Source organism: Orcinus orca, chromosome 1 (genome assembly GCF_937001465.1).
Source record: "Orcinus orca chromosome 1, mOrcOrc1.1, whole genome shotgun sequence".
Classification (NCBI taxonomy): Eukaryota; Metazoa; Chordata; class Mammalia; order Artiodactyla; family Delphinidae; genus Orcinus; species Orcinus orca.
Genome location: NC_064559.1, coordinates 17,882,863 through 17,904,279, shown reverse-complemented (window position 1 = coordinate 17,904,279; position 21,417 = coordinate 17,882,863). Strand labels below are relative to the sequence as shown.

At 37.5% G+C, this 21,417-nt stretch overlaps 1 protein-coding gene across 4 annotated transcripts in view; it reads right to left on the bottom strand.

The window, feature by feature from the left end:
- The window catches only part of ESRRG (estrogen related receptor gamma), a 598,949-nt gene that overhangs the window by 200,534 nt on the left and 376,998 nt on the right, over positions 1 to 21,417 (bottom strand). Inside the window, exon 1 of one of the 4 annotated variants that reach the window (XM_004271032.3) lies at positions 14,064 to 14,552. The exons of the other annotated variants lie outside the window; for them this stretch is intronic. Coding sequence (XP_004271080.1) covers positions 14,064 to 14,119 — 56 coding nt within the window. The 5' untranslated portion in view covers positions 14,120 to 14,552. Of the gene's footprint in view, positions 1 to 14,063; positions 14,553 to 21,417 lie in introns of those variants that run through there. 4 annotated transcript variants of the gene reach the window in all.

Here is a 21,417-nt window from a genome sequence, read left to right as displayed (position 1 = left end):
AAGTCTATATGATATTCTCAAACACATCCACCTTATATAAATATCTATATTTGAACATACTTCTGGAGTATCAGAAATTAGTGTCATACTATTATATACATACACAAAAAACCCTACATTTGCTTTGCCTGTGTTTAAAGAAGAGTTAGTACCTGTGTGTGTCTGTATTTGTGTGTATGTGTGTGTGTGTGTGTGTGTGTGTAAAATACAATTTCTGTAACTGATTTAATTGTTATTTCCTTTATTTCAGATGTCTTTCTGGATGTGACTGTCTTAAAGTTTCAAAATGCAAGTTAGTCTAAACCTAATAGAGAAAAGATAGATATCTAAATTTTAGCCTGATATACAGTATATACTAGAATTAGCATAATTTAAAGAAAAACATATTTAGAGGCAACCCTTCTCTTTCCTAAACGACATATCAATAAAGTGATTCAAATGCCATAAATTCAATGCAATGCCCAATTGGTTAAACTCATGCAGTCCCCTATGTTAACTATGATCTTTTTTTTGCCAGCTTTCTTGCCCCTATGTAGGTAGTGCTGATTGAAAAAAAAAAAAAATTGTGGGCATAGTGGTTATAATCTCTAATGAAATTACTTATTTTATTTATTTGTGGTTTACCTACCTAGGTGAAAGTATACAATAAGTCACATAATTAAACACAAAAAATATCTTAGAATAAACCAACCAACAATATTTTTAAAAGGTGGGAAATACAGCACCCTGAATGACTATCGACTTTAAATTTGAAGTAAAGGCAGTATGTTTGCAAAATTCACCTGTAACCCTGGTTCAAGATTTACACAGACCACTTTTGTTCTGTTTTGTTTTCCTCTCTGAAAGTCTGAGAAGAAGTGTCAACATAAGTTTTGCGTTTACAGTTTAAAAACAGAGAGAGAGAGAGAGAGAGAGAGGGAGAGAATGAGCCCTGGAACCCTAGCATGCCTCCTGGGCACCTAAACAGAATTATTTGCATAGCCCTTGAACACTGTTTAGAAAACAAAGAATGGACAGGACCAGAGTGGCTTCTATCTCCCAGTCCTGCCGTCCTTTTTCAAAGCAAGGCAGGGGTTCTGTTTTTAGTACACACTTTGGTTCAGCGTTAATCCTGTTTTATGTTGTTCACACCTGCTGCTGACTAGCAGCCTGCTGATGGGTCGGGGCTCACGCTGCTCAGACAAATCCCACTAAACTGAGAAGCCGGACAAAAGCTACTGGACAGAGCTGGAAACAAAGCCTGATCAGGGTTGTGAATACTGGAGAAGCAGACCCCACCAAAATCTCTCCTCTCATTTGCAGACAAGCCTCCGATGTCCCCAATTTCCCACCCAACAGTAAATGCAACCGACTGCTCTTTTTTGAAAGCCTGAACCCCATTGGCTTATTTATATTCCTTGGCTTTTTATGTCTTTTGGTAAAATGAGTGCCAATACAGTAAAAAGAAAGAAAGAAAGAAAGAAAAAAAGGTTGCTAGAATCAGATGATTCTAGCCACTCTGTGTCCTTACCAAAAGAATCTGTATCTGAAACAAACCTCATTATTAATTTAAAATATCCTATAGCTCCACCTCTCTATTCATAGAATCCTACATCCAAAATGAACAGAGATAGAAAATATATATTCTGCCATCAGTGGCCACCGGGTGACCAGGACAGTGACTTGTATGCTAAGACGGCTCTCCCCCGTCCCCTTCCTGCACTGCATGTGCCTAATAGCACACATCAAAAGGAATGAATTCTTTTTTGATCTTAGTACCAGTGATAAATCAAATTCAGTGACACAGACAGGGGGGAAATGCACCACTAAGGGAAAACTCCAAGACTGACAGTGGGACCAGTCGGAGGCATTCGCTCAATCAAGTTCCAGTAAACGAGGCCCACCCTCCCTCTCTCGGAAACAAGATGTAAGCTGTCATATGCTTACCCAGAGTGAGAAAAACTTACCCGGTCCTGATGTGACCCTAAGTCAAGATGAACTTTCTGCTGACATTTCCAGCGGTGGCCTCGGAGCCCCTCCCTCCCACCTAAAGAGTCAATTTCCTTCCTTTCTGGGAGCCGGATTCTTCCCGCTGGTGGGCACCGAGAGCTCCTACTGGCCAGCACAGCATGGCTCCAAGATGAGCTGCACATCTGAGGGGGTCAAATGAAGACTCTGGGATCATTTTATTACATCTCCTGAAGCACCTTTCCTGCCTGCCACAGCCAATAAAGCATCATGGGCTCCACTGCCGACACTCGGGGAGCTGCACATCTGCCTAACCCACAACGGGGCATAAATTTAATGGAGCACAGTTTTAATACTTCTCTGGGGGGAAGCACGCAAAGCGCTAACTAGCCAACTAACGTTCTGTTAATGAATGGATGTGGGGATGCCATAGTTGAGGTGTTGGCATCTTCTTCCCAATTTGCTTTCCAACTATTTACCCTGAGCAACGTGCTGTTTCGGAGGGTCAGTCCTCGAGCCCAACTCAGTTGTTTGTGCCATACTCTCCCTCAGCAGGTGAGAAATTTACAGGGATGCTCAGAAGCAGCTTGGCTACAACAGGTGAGAAGCCAGATAAACGCACACTTTTTCAGTGTGTCTAAGACTGTGTTCTTGGGAACTCTCTACCGGTGTTAAAGAAAAAAGTAGTTGTCAAAAAATGATACTGTAATATACTGGCTATAATTGCAGACAGAATTCATGTGTCTTTCATAATTGGACACAGCCCACCCTAAAATTAAAAATATAGTTTTTGCTTTCAATTTGTTTATGGGATATGGACAGTATAGGAATAAATTCCATTATTACGTGGAATCACACAAAATTGCTTATAGTTGACCATCCCCTGACCTAGAAAAATGGCCATTTCATGTGGTTCAACCTAATTTAATTAGAATCCTAGTATCTCACTTTCATGCAAAAAAGCCTTAAGTTTTGTCGGGGCATTTCATAACTCCAAACTTGACTTTCCTCCTCATTTTCCCTCAGAAAGCCACCTCAGATTCATTTTGGGTTTTTTTAAACCATCAGAATGAGAAAATTTATCGAAGTATATTTCAAGACTTGAGCCTGTTAAGATTTGGGGCACACAAGCCCTAGCTGTCAAAATTTCACTGAAAATCAAGTTTTGCACGTTAGGCCATCCACTCATTCAATGGAGTGTTCACTCTAAGGCTTGCCTTTTTGAGAAGCAATTTGGCAATCCCACATAACAAAAGAGCAAACGCTTCATCCCAAGGGCCAAGACTACACATTGATGGAATAGGATGGAAAATCTCATCCTTGAGGTCCTTCGCTAAAGGACTAGAATCATGGATGATCTTTTTTTCCCCCAGCGACTTTGTAAGTTTGCTCAAGACAGAAAGATTTCAGTGTATCAGCAGCAGTGGCAGCTCTCAGATCAGATGATATTTAGTGTTTTGCATGTAGTATTGGCGATGTGATGAATACCCTCAGATAGGATGGGGAGAAAAGGAGCCTCGGCTGTGAAATTGATCAAAGTGTGCTACCCGCCGCGGCCTCCCTGTGCTGCTCCTAAGTTTGCCCACTTCTGAAGAAAGTGAAGACCACCTTAGTTGGAGGATAGTGCTTTCCTCAGGCAGGAATTTTCATTTCAGTTTGAATCTTAAACCATTACATTGCCAGTGATGCATTTTTATGTTGACAATTGACATCTTCGTAAAAGAATGAAACCTCTGAGCGATGGCTCAAAAGCATGAAGGTTGCCTGCAGTAAGTACTTAAATTATTTTACATCTTAAATGGAGCCCAGTTGTTTTGAGTTAAAATTTAATAAACCTTAAACAGATGACCTTTCTTGCACAGAAAGGCCCAGAGTTGCAAAAACGAACTTTCCAATGAAATATATTTTAAGGAACTAGTGCTGAACAAAGGGCTAGTTAAAGCTGAACGCTTTGTCAATTTATCAGCTTGTGAACATTCTGTTCCTGGATTCCCCACCGCTGCTGGATGTATAGAACGGTGGTGCCTTGCTTAATCGAATACTATTGATTCGAGTGTGTCACAGTGATCTCATGGAGAGTAATCAATAGTAATCCAAAATCAATCAATCTGCTCTTGCACTACCATTTATCAAATCTGAATACGCCAAATTATTTGTAGGCATCAAATTACAAAGAAGAGAAAAGGAGAAAGCCAGGGAAAGTTCATGGTTTATACTGAAGTGCAAAACCAATCCGTCTCTTTTTTAAGGGGAGTGCTTTAAAATGGACAACTACTTGGCCAAATGCATTTATCTTCTCATTAACCTATCCTAAATTTATAATGAATCTCATTCCATTCCTGGGGAAAAAAAGTAAGATTTCTTGTATAGGAGTTGGCTGCTTCAGCACAAGTGATAGAAACGTAAAGATGCCCCAACTTACATAGTAGGTCACACCAGCATTTTCCAAGCCTGATAAGCTAAGTTTCAAATGCCTGTCACCCACCTGCTGGTAAACAAGGAGACTCAACTGGCACAGGACATAACTGCATCTTCGAACATCAGAAATGATGGTTAATGGAATTGGAGGGGAAAAAGAAATAATTTCTCCAGAGAACGTACACATAGATGCACCTGCTTATCGGAGAAGCTGCTGCTGATGCTGAGGGTTCCTTTATCAACAGATTCACCTGTAATTTCGTCCAGGTAATAAATCCTTCTATTCATTATAGCACGCTCAAAAGCACCCCTACTATTTAACTTGAAGGAAAAAAGGCACAGAGTGTCTAAAACATTTACTTTCGCTAATGTAAAAGTGTTGGTGTTTTACTTCATTCCCGATAAGCTGGTGCCAGTAGAAGTGATTATCCTTTTCTTATTCAAAGCCTATCAGCATTTCGAAAAGCTCTCTCCATCTTATCAGGTGTATGAACAGCACAGTTACTGAAAACAGTTTCTACGGCTCCTCTCTCTTTCTGCCAAGCTATCTGATAAAGCCCCAACTAACTAACTGTATTTACACACAATCAAACAGAAGTTGTATCTTCCGCGCGCTGTCGCCAGATTCCAGTTTGCTATAGGTTTTTCTGCTGTGACATTAACTTAACAAAAATGTCAGTAGCAGTACCCCAAACTGACAACAATCAAGAAAACACTATAAAAGCACTCAACTAGAATGCACGACAAACAGAGACGAAAGAAAAACAAATATGAAAAGTTCAAGGCAATCTCTTTGGAATTGGGGTGGGTTGGGGGAATAAAGTGTACTGTGTATGCAAATCGGCATGAATATCATGCACTTACCTTTCACTAAAGTAAACGATCCTTTAGCAAAACAGATGAATAGAAAAACAGCAATTTTAAAAGAAAACGCTGCTGGGATGGAGGGGGTTCAGGAAAGTTTTTAAGAACTGAACGGGCACTTCCCCATATTTCAGGTTATTTCAATGTGGGGCAGAGAGGTTCTATAACATAAGCAAAGTAAGACAACAGACAGTATCACCGAACTTACCCCATACACTGAAGACATGACAGAAAGCAAGGCTGTAACATATGGTGACCACATTCTCAGGATAGATTTTCCAATCATTAAAACCCTCATAAATGCTTTAGACATTAAAGTTTTGTTCACTATAAGGAAATTAAAAAATACAAAAATACAATTTGAGTGTTTAACCTCATCATTTTTCTCATTCTTCAGACTTAACCAACTGAACAGTTCCATATAAAGGTATGAAAAAAGAATCATCCTCCAGACTAACATAAGTGGATGATCTGCTCTCCATTTCTGTCTGGTACAAAACGCTTACCCTAGTTCACGGTTCATACAAATTGAGAGACGTCCCTAATCATTTCTGGGTAGCTCTTTGGAGCATGAAAGACAACAGTGATATTTCTAGAACATAAGAGAAATATGAACTTTACTTCAACAACTGAATAATAAATTCCTGACCCTAGGAAAGAATCTCTGCTTGGGCTTCTGTGCATAAATTGCCCATTTGTTCCTCACCTCCCTTTGCTGAATGGCTAAGAGAGAACAGAAAGAGGCAGCCACATGCTCCCACCTGAGCCCAACCCCTGATTCTGTCTAGACTCCAGGAACAGAATGAGCCTTTCCTTAGATGAGGAGGGCAATAAGATGAATTAGCCAAGTGTGTAGTTCAGTACAATTCAGCTGATGGTTGCCTTTCCATCTGTGACACTATGATCCCATGACTGATGAGGCAGGTCTCATTTAAGTCTGTAGATAAAAGGGATGCTTCTGTCATTTCATAGGACCCAGAACCAACTGTATACAATCACTTTCTCCTATATATCTTTCCCTTTCTTTGGCCATGAATAGTTGGTTACAGGCATGATATTCTTCCTCAAAATATCTGATCTGTTTTAATAGATTAATGGCTGTGAAGAAAGCATTGTTAGAGTATTCTTTCATTTATGGAAAAAATGAATACAATTTAACATGGCCATCTTACATTTGTGGAGAAGTGAAAGTACTACAATAATTTGGAATTATGGAGGGCAAAGGGCCATTGATTGAACAACCTCACATTTGAAATTTTCTCTTAGGTACCTTAGTCTCTATAATCTTTTATATGACTCACTAGTTTTGCTCACTCTGAACATCATTTTAGATATTCTTTTCAAAGCAAAAGAAATTCTTATAAGTATGAACTGTAACAACATTTTAACTGCCTTGAAAAGGACACCTTTTCAAACATTTTTACTCATATTGTATTAAAAAGAAAGTAAATGTATTTATTTAACAAGTCCTTTGTTTAAATTCTCAAAAGCATCTTAAATGAGTAAAATCTTCCTAGAGCAGATGAAAAAGGAATTATCACATACAAAGATATCATGCTGATCATGGAGGAGAAAAAAAGAATTCAGTATGCTTCTGCCTATTTTCTGTGCCTAAGTTCTTGATTTACTTTTTTAAATTTCATTTTTTTTTTTTTTGCCTATTGAATCAGCCAGATAAAAAGAAAGAACAAGATTTTTTTTTTCTTTCTCAGAAAATGTATGCAAAGTGCAACAAAAAAGAAATGTCCCTTGTTTAAAGTGGACTGGCAAGGCTGCTGCTTCTGACTCTCCACTTGTTCAAAGTCTTTACATACATCACACATAAGAGCAACCAAGACTCACCACTTCAGACTTTTTAAAAAAGTAAATCCCATTATAATCCCATTACTTCCAAGGCAGTAAAAAGATTTGAACAAGCTTCAGTTATACTCTTTTTTAAAAACAAAACTCATTACTGTCTACGCTTTCTGTATTCCCACAGCTAGAGTTTTAAAGAGAAGTAAACAAACACGCTGGTTTTCACTGCACTTCTACTAGCCATCAATCTCTAATACAATATGAGAATTTATTGGTAGCTTCCCTTTTATTTAGTACCATCTTAAGCAACTGTTTGCGGAGGTGTATGAGGAAGCAAAGTTAAATTGATATGTCTGTGATATGCCTGACAGCCCTTAGTGTGGCTAATATTAATTTGTTTTCTTTGGCTAGGTAAGTGCTGCGAGAGCATATCATACATAATGTGTACTTCCAATCAAAATGATGAAAAGTATATGTGCAATTTTGTTTCACTCAAAGCAAGATGAGAAGGCCAGAGGAATGTATGTGACAGAGACTGCCTTCGATCATCAAAATATAAATTTGCTTCCGAGTTCGTTTTTTTACAATGCAATCTGATCTTAGGTAGGCTCTCCGTGAGTTTAACACTTTAAACAACTCTTTTAATAGATTTTAAATGCCCAAAGCCAGTGTTTTTATTTATGATATTGTGTGAAAGAATTCCATATAGCCAGAGGCTGCATTTCTAATGGCTAGTGTTGCGTGCTATGTATTTATATTCAAATGCACACATAGATCTATGCCAGTATATTGAAATGGACTTTAATTGGCCAGTGAGAAGCCAATTTATTTAAAACTGTACTTTTTCTTTTATTGCTTTGCCTTAGTGAGTTATCTTCCAAATATACGTGTATTGCCATCAATTAAAATGGCAAAATATTTGAAAAATCAAAACATAAAAAGCAAGTTCCCTCCAAACGTTTAAACATTTTTTAAAAAAATTAAAAGGGGGGGATGCAATAGTACACATACACAGCACACACACAATCTAAACCTTCTCAATCTGATGGCTTTGTATAATTGATTAGAAAATACATTTGGAAAATACTGAGAAATAGTGTCCAAATCAGAGGAGAAGAAACATCTGGCACTTCTGTAAAGAAAAACATAGAGAGGAAGGATGTGTTTGTTATAATTGAACGGAAATTATTCTTATTAGCTAGGTTTCCCAGACTTCGAAAGTAGAAGTCTAAAATGAACTTGAAACAAGAATAAGATGCCAGGTAAATCCTTCAAAAGGCAGAAGGCTGTCACTTGACACCCTCAGATAATAAAGGAGCTAACTTTCAGCAGACGGATTGGCATAAAGAAACAGCAGGATTTTTTTAAAAACGAGAAACATTAAATTTGTTAAAGTACTATACAAACAAATAAGGGCAGGAAATGAATCTAGGAATTTAAACAAAATATGAATTAGAACAAGAATTTGAATAGAAAGAGCATTTGGATAAGTGGTTCCTCTCAACACTCATTCAGATTTACTAATCAAAATCACAGACCTTCAAACTTACCTCTTAGAATAAAATTCAGAAATTCAGAAATCTATGATGTACTTTATATGGATATAAGACTTATTAATTTTCTTTATGTGCTTTTAGCAAAAAAAAAAGAAAATGACATTTATGTAGTGAGGATAAGTGAAATTTATATTTTGCATTTATTTAAAAGTATCATGTTTACATTTAGATATATTTGTCAGGCCCAACTGTATAAGAAAACAGTGTAGCCAAGAGCTTATTCAAAACTGTTTCTTGGATATGGGCCCAAACCATTAAATTACGTATTTAGTACTAGTGGCTTATTTCCTATTTTACAAATTATTTATGATTTCTAGATATTGAATTTTTAAATGATAATAATTAACAATTTATAAAATCAGAAACAAATTAATGTATTAGGTTACCTGTTACCTGTCTGTTACATAGTAGTTAAACCAATTTAATTTAAAATCAGACTTGGTAAATACCTGAAACACTAATTCCAGGTTAAAATTATGCCTGGCAAATTTAACTGGACACTTACTGATTAGAAAACTACTTGAGATCCACTTTATTATATAAATCTACATGAACACTCTCAGCAGCATACCTATATTCTACATACATACCTCTTCCCGTGTATATATATGTATTTCACATGCATACTATACATGCACACAAAGGCACACACGTGTGTGTGGTATATTCTATTGACTGCTTTGGATCTTAAAGTAGCGTATGTGTATCTTTATCTATAATGGTATAGACCGTGGACATCCATATACACATGGCTATGAAAACAATCATCAACAGCAAAACATACAAAATGCAGTAAGAAAAAATGTCAAGCAGCAGAGATGCTGGATGTCATCCCTGGACTATCAAATACACACATAAGTATGATTGGAGAAAAAGAACCTAAATATTTCACTGTCAGAGAATGTAGCAAACAGCAATTCACTTCTACCTCATGTGCTTTAGGACAATGACAATTTAATACAAGGCCAGTGGATGTAAAAGAGATAAAAACTGAACAAACTGGGCCAGGGTAATCAAAGATTTTCTCCAGAGAGCTGACTAGGGCCGGAGCTCATATGCACTTATGCCAGATCAACACTGTATTGTTTCTTTCTTCCATGAATTTGCTATGAAGCAAAATTCAGAGCATAGCTTATCTGCTGCAATGACTTTAAAGTTTTAGTGAGATGCCGTCCTCTTATTTCAAAATGCTTGATAGGTGATTCTCAAAAGTTTATTTGATATTAATTGGTGTCATAGAAATCACGGCTATGAATTGCCACTTGTATGACAAAGTATCGACCATAAGCACAGATTTTAATTTATTTTATGAAATAATATAAGCAAAACATTGAGTGCTGAAGAGCACTTTAGAAGTCAAACAAAGAAATACTTTGTTTAGTCACTAGGCTAAAACAAATGTTGAGGAATTTTTCACAAGTGATACAGACTTGAGGTTCGGCATTATGCCTACCTTCCCAAAGAACGTCCTCTTCTTTGTCTGCAGTTCTTGCAAGAGTGAGGTATTGTGAAAATATTGTTAAACAGACTCATAGAGAAGTTACCTGCCCCCTTTGATGAATAGCACCACGGACCTAAAATTAATTGCAAAAGTATGGCCCCAGCTAATGAGATGGTCCTTATCTTTTTTCAGCACAAGAAGCACAAGTATTTTTCTGCTGGCTCGATATTTTACAAAAATGCCTAAAGTATTCTTAACTCAGTAGAAATCTGATTAAAAGACTTCAAAGGCACAAAATAACGTAAATTCTAAGATCTGGAAAATTTAAAGTTAAAACTAATTTCCTGCATTATTTTCTTTTTAAACCTTTATTTTCTTCTTTGCTTTGAAAAGAACAGCAAAAAATCTTTTCTCTGGCTTCTGTTAGCATTTCTTAAAGCTGAATTACAATACCATTCTTTATAAGATGGCCAATATACATCCCAGGTCAGATTAAATCAAATAAATATATCAAAGGCCATCAATTTAGAATTTAAAAAAAAGAAAAAAGAACAATGATACCGTATTGGGGGGAAAACACTGGAAAAATGATCATCCATGCAAGAGAATTAATGGATATTCACAAGGGCTTTGCTAATAACATGGGTTAATTACCGCTGCAACACACTAGGCTCAGTAAATAAAGCAGCAGTGCCATAAACACATGAAGATGAGAAACCCATCGCTATAAGAACCAGCCAATACCATCACCCTTGCCTCTGACCAGGAAATGGGAAGCTGTTTTCCAGCCCTTTCTGTAAACGGAGGCTTTCTAAACTTACCACCCAATCTGTACAGGGTAATACATAAATACACTGACACAAAGGGCTAGTGAAGCATGGGGTGCCCAGCACTTACTCACCACTCCCATCCAACATTGATTCCATTAACTCAGAACACTTTTTGCTTACTCCAAGGAGAAAAATCATATGTTACATAATCCACACTGTCTGGCTATTTCGACTATATATAGTTTGGGATATGTACAGTAGTTATTTAATTTTTAGAGAAATAGAATTAATCTGTTCACTTTAGTGATGTGATGGGCAAGGTTACGAGACTCTACAGCTTAGGAACACTCACCCCTAAGTGCAGCTGGTTGTCACTTCCAGCAATTCACAAAGAAATCATCCGAAAACCCCTACCTTTAAGGCTGCAGGTGTTTTCAACAGATTTACAGAGAAGAAACAGGAAGGAAAAGTAATATGAGCTCCAAGTCTGGAGTTTAAGGATTCCTTCTTAGAAAAATAAACTTAAAGACTCTGTCCATAGTTCTCAAATAAAATCACATCTAAAGTGACTTAGGCAAGCTCCCATCTTTTTAAAAAAATTGCATCCACTGGTTTAGGCTTTTTGTTGTTGCTGTCATTGCATACATTTTTCCTTCCTGCCTATTTTTATCCCATGTATTTTTTGACATTATAGTATTACTTTTGGATAGTTGTATTTCAATTTACTTTTAGCTTTTAACAGGGAGAGATGAGGCAGAGAAAAGAAGCAAAACCCTGAAAAAGAAAGAGGAAACCTTACAAAATAAAACTTGCATAGCTCCAAGCAGGAATCTTAAAACACAAATCTGTTTAATTTTGGATGTCTGTCTTCCCATGATCAGGCTGAAATTTACTGAACTGTTCCCTCCTCGCCTTGCCTGTTTTGGAGTGTTTCAATTGCCTTTCCTTCTTCCAGCAGCTGTGACAACTGTTAAAACAGTCAGTAAAATTAAGTCCGCTCTATAATCCTGTAGTCAATGTTACATTTTAATCAGAGGTTGAAAGGGAATCATGTGATGAGCACACTCATTTAGAATGATTAGACTGACACATATGTCAAAATGAGCAGATATATTATTTTCATCTATTTATGCTATCAGTTATTACTGCTATTAAATGTGAAACAAGCTTTCAAGTATTATGCGCTTTAATGTGCTGGCACATTTCCTAAAATAAAAAATACATAGTTATAGGTTAACATTTTAGGCTCTCCTAATGGTGGCCAATAAATTACATGAATCTTTTTAACAGCTTCCAAAGCAGAAATTGTCCAATATTCTCCTCTGAAACTGCATAACTCTGGTTTCATTTCCATGTATACTCACACGTGATGGGGTTTAACCCAGCACACTTTACTATGAATATTAATAGCATGTATAAATTCTGTGGTTTATTAATTGAGACAGAGAGGCAGATGCGTTACTAAGCATTAGATCTTTCTGTCTGTCCGGTGAACCACGTAACCATCAGAACTGCATGCAAACAATAAATCTGTATTTTTTAAAGATGACTTTTAATTGAGCCAAAAAGAAAGCTAGTTTGAATCTTGCGCCAAAGCCAAAAGGACATGTGTCCTGATTTCATTTAAATGTGTCTGCTTTAAGAGGCTTATCTAAACTAATTATTCAAATTAGCTATAAGAAGTTAAATTCAAGGAAACTACAAAGAAGCCTGGGGGTGGGGGTGGGGGGTTAAAGTTTGTTTTGTTTATTTATTTATGAGAGAAAGTTCAGAATTGGGTGAGCTTGGATAATGCATTCTTCCTGACATGAAGACATATGAAATTCTCCAGTGGGACAGCCCCCGGCGCGCTCACCTTCAAACTTCACTTGAGTGGGCAGTCCTACCTTTGTTTATTTTTCATTTATATTTTCACACAATTTAAGGTTGTTTCTTCCTTGGAGTGTTTACTACTGACGCAAGCACTGTCTTCCAACCTTTCAGTTCTTCCTAAATCCATCCCTCGGCTAATATCCCTTGTGTGAGTGTGTATGTGTGCAAGCATGCATACACACACGCGCACACACACTCACACACACGAGGAGCCACTGAGACTGCGAGTCACTTTTCATCTCTTGCTTAATTACAAACCAAGGCAATATGCAGTCACTAAGGACCGCTAGTGGACATCTATCTATAATGCACGACCTTCTCCTCTGGAGAGTTTTATATTTTCTTCACAATCTACAGAGAGAAACGTTTGCCAAGAGCACTCTTTTCAGAATTATAACAGTTGGTATTACTGTAATGGGAAAGCAAAGCCATACAACTGACTCAACAGAAACAGGAACCAGTGACAGCTCCTGTGATAAACTAATATTTCAACGGTGGGTTGAAATTAAGTTTATGACCCACTCATTTACACAAGAATGCCTTAATTTACTCCTTTTAACCCCTACCTTGGGCGATCCAAATATGTATATTTCCATGTGCATAAAGATATTAATAAATACCAATTAAACTGCATCTAAGGACAAAAGTACTTTTCTGCATTTTCTGGACACGATACATGAAACAAATCCACAATCTCAGCATTGTCTATTCAAGGGGAAATTTAGAAAGTCACTACTGTTTCTTCTTTAGTTTTTTTTTCCTCCCCTTAAATATTTATAATGTGTTAAAATCTCATGTTACTTAATGGACTGATTTGTCAGTTAAGTGCTGACTTAATGCTAACCATGCAAATAACATTATTCTAGCCCCGGATTGCACAGGGCTAGTTTTTAAATTGTTCTCTGAAGGAGAATTAGTAAATGTGCAATTTTGCCTCTAACTCTGCGCGGTAAGAAATGACAGGGAGCTGAAAATATCTGTCAAACTGCAAATACATAAGAGGCACTCAATAGTATAAATCATTTTGAATCCTGTATTTTAAAACATTTTTCCTTGGGAAAATGGGTCCTAGTAAAAGATGCATTTTAACAGTTCACTAAGCATTTGTGCCAAGTGCCTATTCTTAGCACCTGAATAAGAAGTGACTGTCACCCAGCTGTTTTACTGACAGTCACTGAGCTTTGCCTCAAAGGTAACACTGTAGTCAGAGAACAATTCTCGACTTACTGAATTAGGAGATCACCCTCAACACAAAAGGCACAAGACAGACACAAACAAGCGCTCGTGCGCACGACATACCCAGGGTATTACCTGAATCCGTGCGCCAAGATCCATTCCGTTCACCCCACACTCTCACCCCCAGGACGAGTTTTAAAAAGGAAAGAAAAAGGTACCTACTCTTCCTCGTAGTGCAGGGAAAAAGATTCAGGAAGGCAAAGTTCTACCGAATCCATGTGCGACCGGCAACCATTATTTGCGCACCCCCGCTATAAATCAAAGTTTCCTTGACAGAGCAGAGCGCAATTAACACAAATGTTCTCCTGGTGACAAGCCTATAGGCACAGCCAGTTGGGACCAGAGCTCTCACACTCTCCTAATCAAGGACTTAAAGCCCCGATTGGAGCTTATTAATATGAAGTAGAGCTTAACATATGCAGTCCCACCGGCCCAGGCGCGCAGCCGATTGGGGGGTCTCCGCCCAATCAGGACGGAGGCGACTGGAGGCTGCGAGGCGCCGCGGAAGCAGGCAGGTACGGAGGGTGCAGAGACGCGAAGGGGCTGGCGACGGAACGGGAGAGAAAAAGAGAGCGAGGACCGGAGACCGAAACGCTGCCCGTAGATACTGGGCTCTGCCTTTTCTTTCTTTCTTTCTTTTTCTTTTTCTTTTTTTTCTTATCTTTTTTACTCCCTCCCTCCCTCCCCCCCACCCCCGCCCCAGGAAGCGAGAAAAGAAACCTAACTAATTTAACCCTCTAAGCACTGGAGGGATGTGTCTTGGGTTTCTCACCTAAGATCTCTTTTGCCTTGCACAGAACTCACGCAGACTCTCAGTTAATTTGGGAAAGGATTCTGCGGAAGGTAGAGAATGAAGTTTGTCCTGCCGTAGTCTGTGTTTTATTCCACGGGAGGGGGCTCCTTCTTATTTAGTGCTGTACTTTCTCATTGATCCGTCATCATGTCGTTGCCTGTTTCCCTGATCTCTACTGGGCATTAAAAAAAAAAAAAAAAAAAAATCCAAGACATGCTTTCTAAATTGTTCGGGCATGTGAAGTGGGATCGTCATCTTTGAGGTGGAATGCAGTTTTATACAACTACAGAAGAGGAAAGCGTGCCTCAATGCAGTTTGCGAGAATGCCTATGTAAATTCTATGTGTAAACATTTCTTTACCTGCTTCTGTCTCTCTACCTATAGATATACAATGCATAGCTTTTCAAAACAAAGATAAACAACTGCAGAACAAATTTGCTGCTCCAGTTTCAGGGGTGGGACCCTGAGGGCCGTAGGGGAAGTAGTACATTGAAACCGTCTCAATGCATTTTGACAAAATAAACACTGCTTTTTTCTTTTTTTTCTTTTTTTTTTGTAGGGAGAACATTACTAACTGGTGCACTAAAAGTGTTCTTAATCATATACTTATTTCAATGTAAGCTTCCAAGCTTCCAAATCATATATACAAGTATATATGATTTTTACCCCAAACGTCATCTTTCAAATAAAATGCAGTTTATATAATTATAACATATAACACACGCTGAATGCTTTAAAAAATCAACCCAGAAACATTTTGTAAATCATCACACAGTCTGGTCATTATAAGGACTAGTTTCAAACAGAAGTGCTTTTTAAAGAAAAGAGAATATAAGAGAAGGGTCTTTTTTCTCCAACAGTGTATAAGCCTGTTTTTACTTTCCATATAACAAAGAATTTTCTTAAGTCCTATTTTTAAATACAGGATTTTTTATACTAGCAAATGTACAATGGAATAGCTACCAGCTATTTATGGCAAAGAGATAACTGCTACCTTATGACCCGAAATTTTGATATAATTCAGCTCTACTGCATATTAGTCCTACATGGTATAAACAGTATAATCTTTGAGATCAAAATAAATTAGTTGAGATATCCAGTCTGTGTTAAATTTACTAGATCAGAACTCAGCTCCGTCTTTCAGCCTCTCAAATGTTCTAGGCCTTTAAAAAACAAAACACTAAACTAGAACAGCCGCATTAACATTCAGAATATAAAAATGCCAGATATGATTTGGTCCCCCCAACAGAAGAAAGCAATTTCCCTGCCATGTATTTAGCCATATCTAAGATATGGGCCTGATGCCTTTTATTTGTGGTCTAAATGCATACAAGTTTCTAGTGGAGAACTCACATAGCAAAAACTGTGCCTAAGAATACTATACAAAAGCAGGTAGTAAAAGCTTAATTACCAGTAGCATTATGCTGTCTATATTGTTAAATGTGAACTCAGCAATTAAGATGTAAATTTGGTTGTGAGCAGTGAATTAAAAGAGCTTTGAGATGTAGAAAATCCAAGCATTCTGCAGACACCTCGGAAGGAAAAAAGAGATTTGTCTATTCAATTGAAAATGAGACATGTAATCATTTTATAATTTAAAAAAAATAAAAAGGCATTTGAAAAAGAAACATGATTTTTCTAAAATACAATAAAAGAAGTAGGGAAATATTGCTTCTCAAAGACAGAGAAACATCTTTGGTTCAAAGATTCCTACCTTGATTTGTGAATAAACTAAAATTCTCAGGGTAATTAATAAATCCAGTTGCGTACATTTTTTTAAAAAGATACAGCAAATAAAAGTTTCATTCTTATTTTGTCCCGGGACATTAAAAAAATAAAAATTATTTAATGTAATCAATGGATCTTAATGTACTCAGCACATTCAGATCTTGTACCTGTACAGAATACTGTACTCTATTCAGTTTCTTTGCATTATCATCCTGTGACAGAACCTGCTTATTACGCCTCTGAAATGGCCTTTTAAAGACAAGATTTGTAGTCAGTTATTTACAGATGGACGTTAAGTCACCACGTTTCATGAGAGTTACCTTTTATTTCCCAGAATTTTCTTACTTCTCGTAGGGTACTTATTTGACCCATTATGAACCATTTGACTGTGTTGGTATCTACTTTTAAACATATTTAGACTCATATTCATGTGTAAGTCTTTTTTCTGTGCTCACAGAGATCCATGTACAAACATACACGGTGTGGTCCCCACAGATCTTTCGCTAACCGTATTTCATCTATGCAAGGTGCAGTGTCCATTGAACTAGCTTTCTGAATGACCAGAGGTGCACTAGGTTTGTAGAGCTGGTTTATTTTCCCTCAGGATCAATGTGTCACCTCCACAAGTCAAGGACCTAAGATTACACCTACTGTCTTGAATCCAGTTTAACCAATTTAAACTAATATCGACTGCACTAAACTTGTGAGACAGCTTCCAGAATATTTTATAAACACACAGCATAGTCATCTCAAGAATCTTCCCTAGTCACAGAGCTTTTTCACCTTGAAGGAGGAAAGAGTGGATAATCACAGGAAATAAACACACCATGTGCAATATTGAGCATAAGCCTTTAAGAATCTCAACTACAAAGGATTTGGGGAAAATTTTTTAAAAAAGCGAAACAAGTGAACAGATAAACAGCCTAGAATAAACACTTTTGCTCACCAGTCTATACACTTCACAATCGTACCACAAGGAGTCTACCCAAAGCAGGATAAATGGAACCAGACAAAAGGGTTCCTATGAGTGTTTCACAAAGAATATTAACAAATTAGTTAATATCAGTCTATTAGGCATCAGACCCAGGGTCCACACGCATAGTTTCAATCTCTTCTTCTTTAAACAATGCAGCTTAATATCCAAACAACTTCATTCTCAGGCCCCAATGAAAGCACAGACACCAAGCAGAAAATATCCTTCATTTCCATTTGAAAGAATGAAATGGCAACAAACAAAACTCAAGCGCAAACAAAAGGTAAATTCCTGTTGTCCATACCAGACATTTTACTGTATTTGAGTCTGGAATCATTTCCTAAAACATTCTAACAGTGAATTCTTATGCTGCTAGAAGGTGATGAGAATGCTTAGTCCTGCTATCACTGCATGCTAATAGCTATTTTTAGTCCCCATCTTCCTTCTCTGAAAATTAACAGGACTCATCTGTATGAAAATGTTTATAGCTGCCACACTATTTCTGCAGCAAATCTTGATTTTATATTGCACATTTGCCATTTGTTAAATATTGCAAACTAAACAAGGCATCACCAATCTAGATTTTCAAACTGCCTTGTAATCTACTTTTGCGTTATCTTTTCAAGACCATAAAACCTTTGAAAAGCTATTTAACTTTTGGAACCATCTTCCCTGCTGCCTGTGATATATCGTGTGTAGTATAATAGACTATACTACAAAAAGCAAACCAAGACTTTTACAAACTACTATCTTTAACTCCAAAAGAAAACCCGCAAGGAACATCCCTGGAAAAAGAACCCTGAAGGACAAGCAGAGGCCTGGACCGCAGGTTCCCTCTGCCCCTTCACGAGCTGTGTGCCTCTGTGTCGCTAGTTTCCTCATCTGTGCTTTGGGATTTTTCTCTTTATGCTATAAACCTGCTTCAGAAGATACCTTCCCACTGGGAACATAAAGACATCTTTCGAAGTCAGTATGACTACTTTATATCACCACCAAACCTCTATCAATTCATCAAACCTCATTTTCTGTTGCCTTTCATTTCTAGGGCACAGACTTTGATATTTAAATTATTGTCTCGATTGGCAAGAAGCAATCATTTCTACTGAAAGTGATCACTTCCACAGAAACACTAATAAAAACCTTTCCTTTTGACAAACATCTTGTCCTATAAATCCATCCCATTCCCAAATTACTGAGTCTATGTAAAAAAAGCCCATTCTCTGGGGAGCGATTACCTCACCTCCATAATACACCAAACTCTTTTCCCAGTGTGTTTGTGAAAGTGTGGTGGTGGTGGTGGGGGGAATCAAAGGAAGACAGAGAAACTAAAGAGGCAATTCGGTTTCTGTTTAATTAATTCAGGATTACTTCATTTTCATTTTGTCAAGCTAATCATATACATGGTAAAATGTCAGTAAAAATTAAAGTATAAACTACAGTAGCTCCAACGGGAAAACTGACTCTAGTTACGTTGTATTTCCAACATACTTACCCTGATAAAATACCAACTGCATTTTTTCGTATCCTACAAGCTTCCTATAATCTGCATGGCATGTATTTCCAGAGCAATAGTTAACATTTTGAGATTACACGTTAATAAATGAGTTGCAGTTATATTCTTTCCTGAATGTTAAGCACCATGAGCTAAATGCAGAAAACATTCAAGGTCAATGTCCCGTTTTAGACCTTTTCAGGCAGCTGTAATATTATGATAATCAAGCTTAAAATATTCCTATAGAAAGAGTAAATTAGCCTTTTCACTTGAAAGATGATTATGATAAACAATAAACCTAAGAGAGGACGAAATCCCTATTTTTAAAAGCCATAAATTGTTGACTCAATCATGTGTGTGATCCTGTTGTCCAAAATAAAGGGTAGCTTAACTCTGAGAGGAAGGTGGGGGAGGGATGGAGAGAGAACAGGAGCAGAAGTGGAACAAATATGACAGATTTCAGAGTAAGCAATACTTGCTTTGATACTAGTAAAATGATCAAATTATCCATCTTAATCACTCCATTCAATGTATATTTGAAGCTAAACAATGGATCTATCCATGACACATCAAAAAAGCGCAAAAGTATTTTTTTCCTGATGTATTTGAACAACAACACTGTTTGAAACTTCTCTTATTTGCTTCCATGAACCTTTTTGTCCATATTTTCCAAGGACCAGCATTTTTTTTTTAAAGTGAGATATTCAGCATCTGGTGTCCATATAAAGAGGCTTAAAGAGGTGATTATGCTTTTTTTGGATTTAGAACTCTCTGACACACTTCTGAGGTTCCTTTTCAGAAATGAATACATTTGATAAAAATCTGCTTCCCCCAGCAAATGCGAATGAATTAGGAGTGTGTGTGTTTGTCATGCCTGGCAGAAGTCAGGTGACTGTGGAAAGCCTCTGGGCCAGGTGGTAATGACCTACTCTGGAGTCATGCCTGGGCTTCAGATTCCAACTATGAGGGATAAGGCTTTGGACTTAAGAGTCACATCACCCACCTAAGTCTCAGTTTCTTCAGCTGCTGAATGGGAGGAACAATAATAGCACCTTGTAAAATCATTATGGGGATTAAATGAGTTAAACCAATTTAGCACAGTATCCAGTCCTAGTTGGGGGGACCAAATGACTCAGTGGGCCAAGGGCATTCCGGCTTGGGCCAGTTTTCCTAGCTTAAAAATTTACAGTACTCACTCCTTACACTTTCAAAAGTGCAGGGAACTCTGCTCAATATTCTGTAACAACCTAAATGGGAAAAGAATTTGAAAAAGAATAGGTACATGTATATGTATAACTGAATCACTTTGCTGTATACCTGAAACTAACACAACATTGTTATTTAATTATACTCCAATAAAAAATAAAAATTATAAAGAAATACCCAGCACCCAGCCAATAAATAAATTAATAAATAAATTTCTATCAAAAAAAGAAGTGACTAAGTTTAGAGCATTCATTTTACTGTCATCCTACACACAGGAAGCCCTCCATAAATGTTAACCGTATGATTTTTAAATCTCACTAAATGAAAAAAGAGATAGAAGAGACTGACATTGACAATTCATTTGGCCTTCATCTTTGACTAGTTCAAGGTACTTAATATAGAAAAGAAAATGAAGTGCAAATATTCCTCCAGTGACACTATCAGTAACTTTTGCCATAAAATGATATGAACTGCTTGCTATAATACTGCTCATATTATTGTTTCCATGTAATGAGTGGGAAAAATTAAGGTTGCCCCCTTAAAGCTACCATCACGTTTTGGGCCTGAACATGAGGAAGACAGACTTGAAAAGTTGAGTAATTCTGCCGACTCGCCAAAGCATTCAGTTGTACGTTGTTTACCAGCAAGAAGGGGAGAGAGAAATTGCTCCTCCTTTTCTCTTTAAGACACTTCTTCCACAACCCTTCACCCTAGCGGGCCCATCGATAACAGCTGTTGATTTTATTACTATCCCTGGTACAAGCTCATTCACCCAGGAGTTCCTTTGATCAGATACCCCAAGGACTCAATTTCTTCACAAGGCTTTGCTCTTGTTACATTGAATGGCCACTAATCTACAGCAGAACTGAAGGTCTGGGCCACGGGGAATTACAGGCGGGGGCGGGGAGACAGTAGGGATTTCAAGTTCAACCTGAGTACCTTACAGGTGAGGAAAATAAGGCTCAGAGTGGTTAAGAGCCTTAACCCAGGTTACATACCCAGGTAGTAGAAAAGCTCCTATTAGAAAAGATTCCATTTTCTCCCCTTTCCAGTGCTAACATAGTAACAAGCTACTAATGTAACTCTCACAATTGTTGACTATATACCAGTGCATAGAACTTTGGCTGAGATCGGAGCCCTCTAAGGACAGAGGTCCCAAGTAAGAGCCAAGGGACATCTGATCCCAAGAGACAAATACCCAAGTGTATGTCCAAATTGTTCTCTACTTTCTCCAAAAGCTTAGAAAGGTAAAAAAGAGTCACATATTAAGAAAAGAAGTGGGGACGAATTAGTAGAAATTCTCTTTCTTCTCCCCAGGTAATTA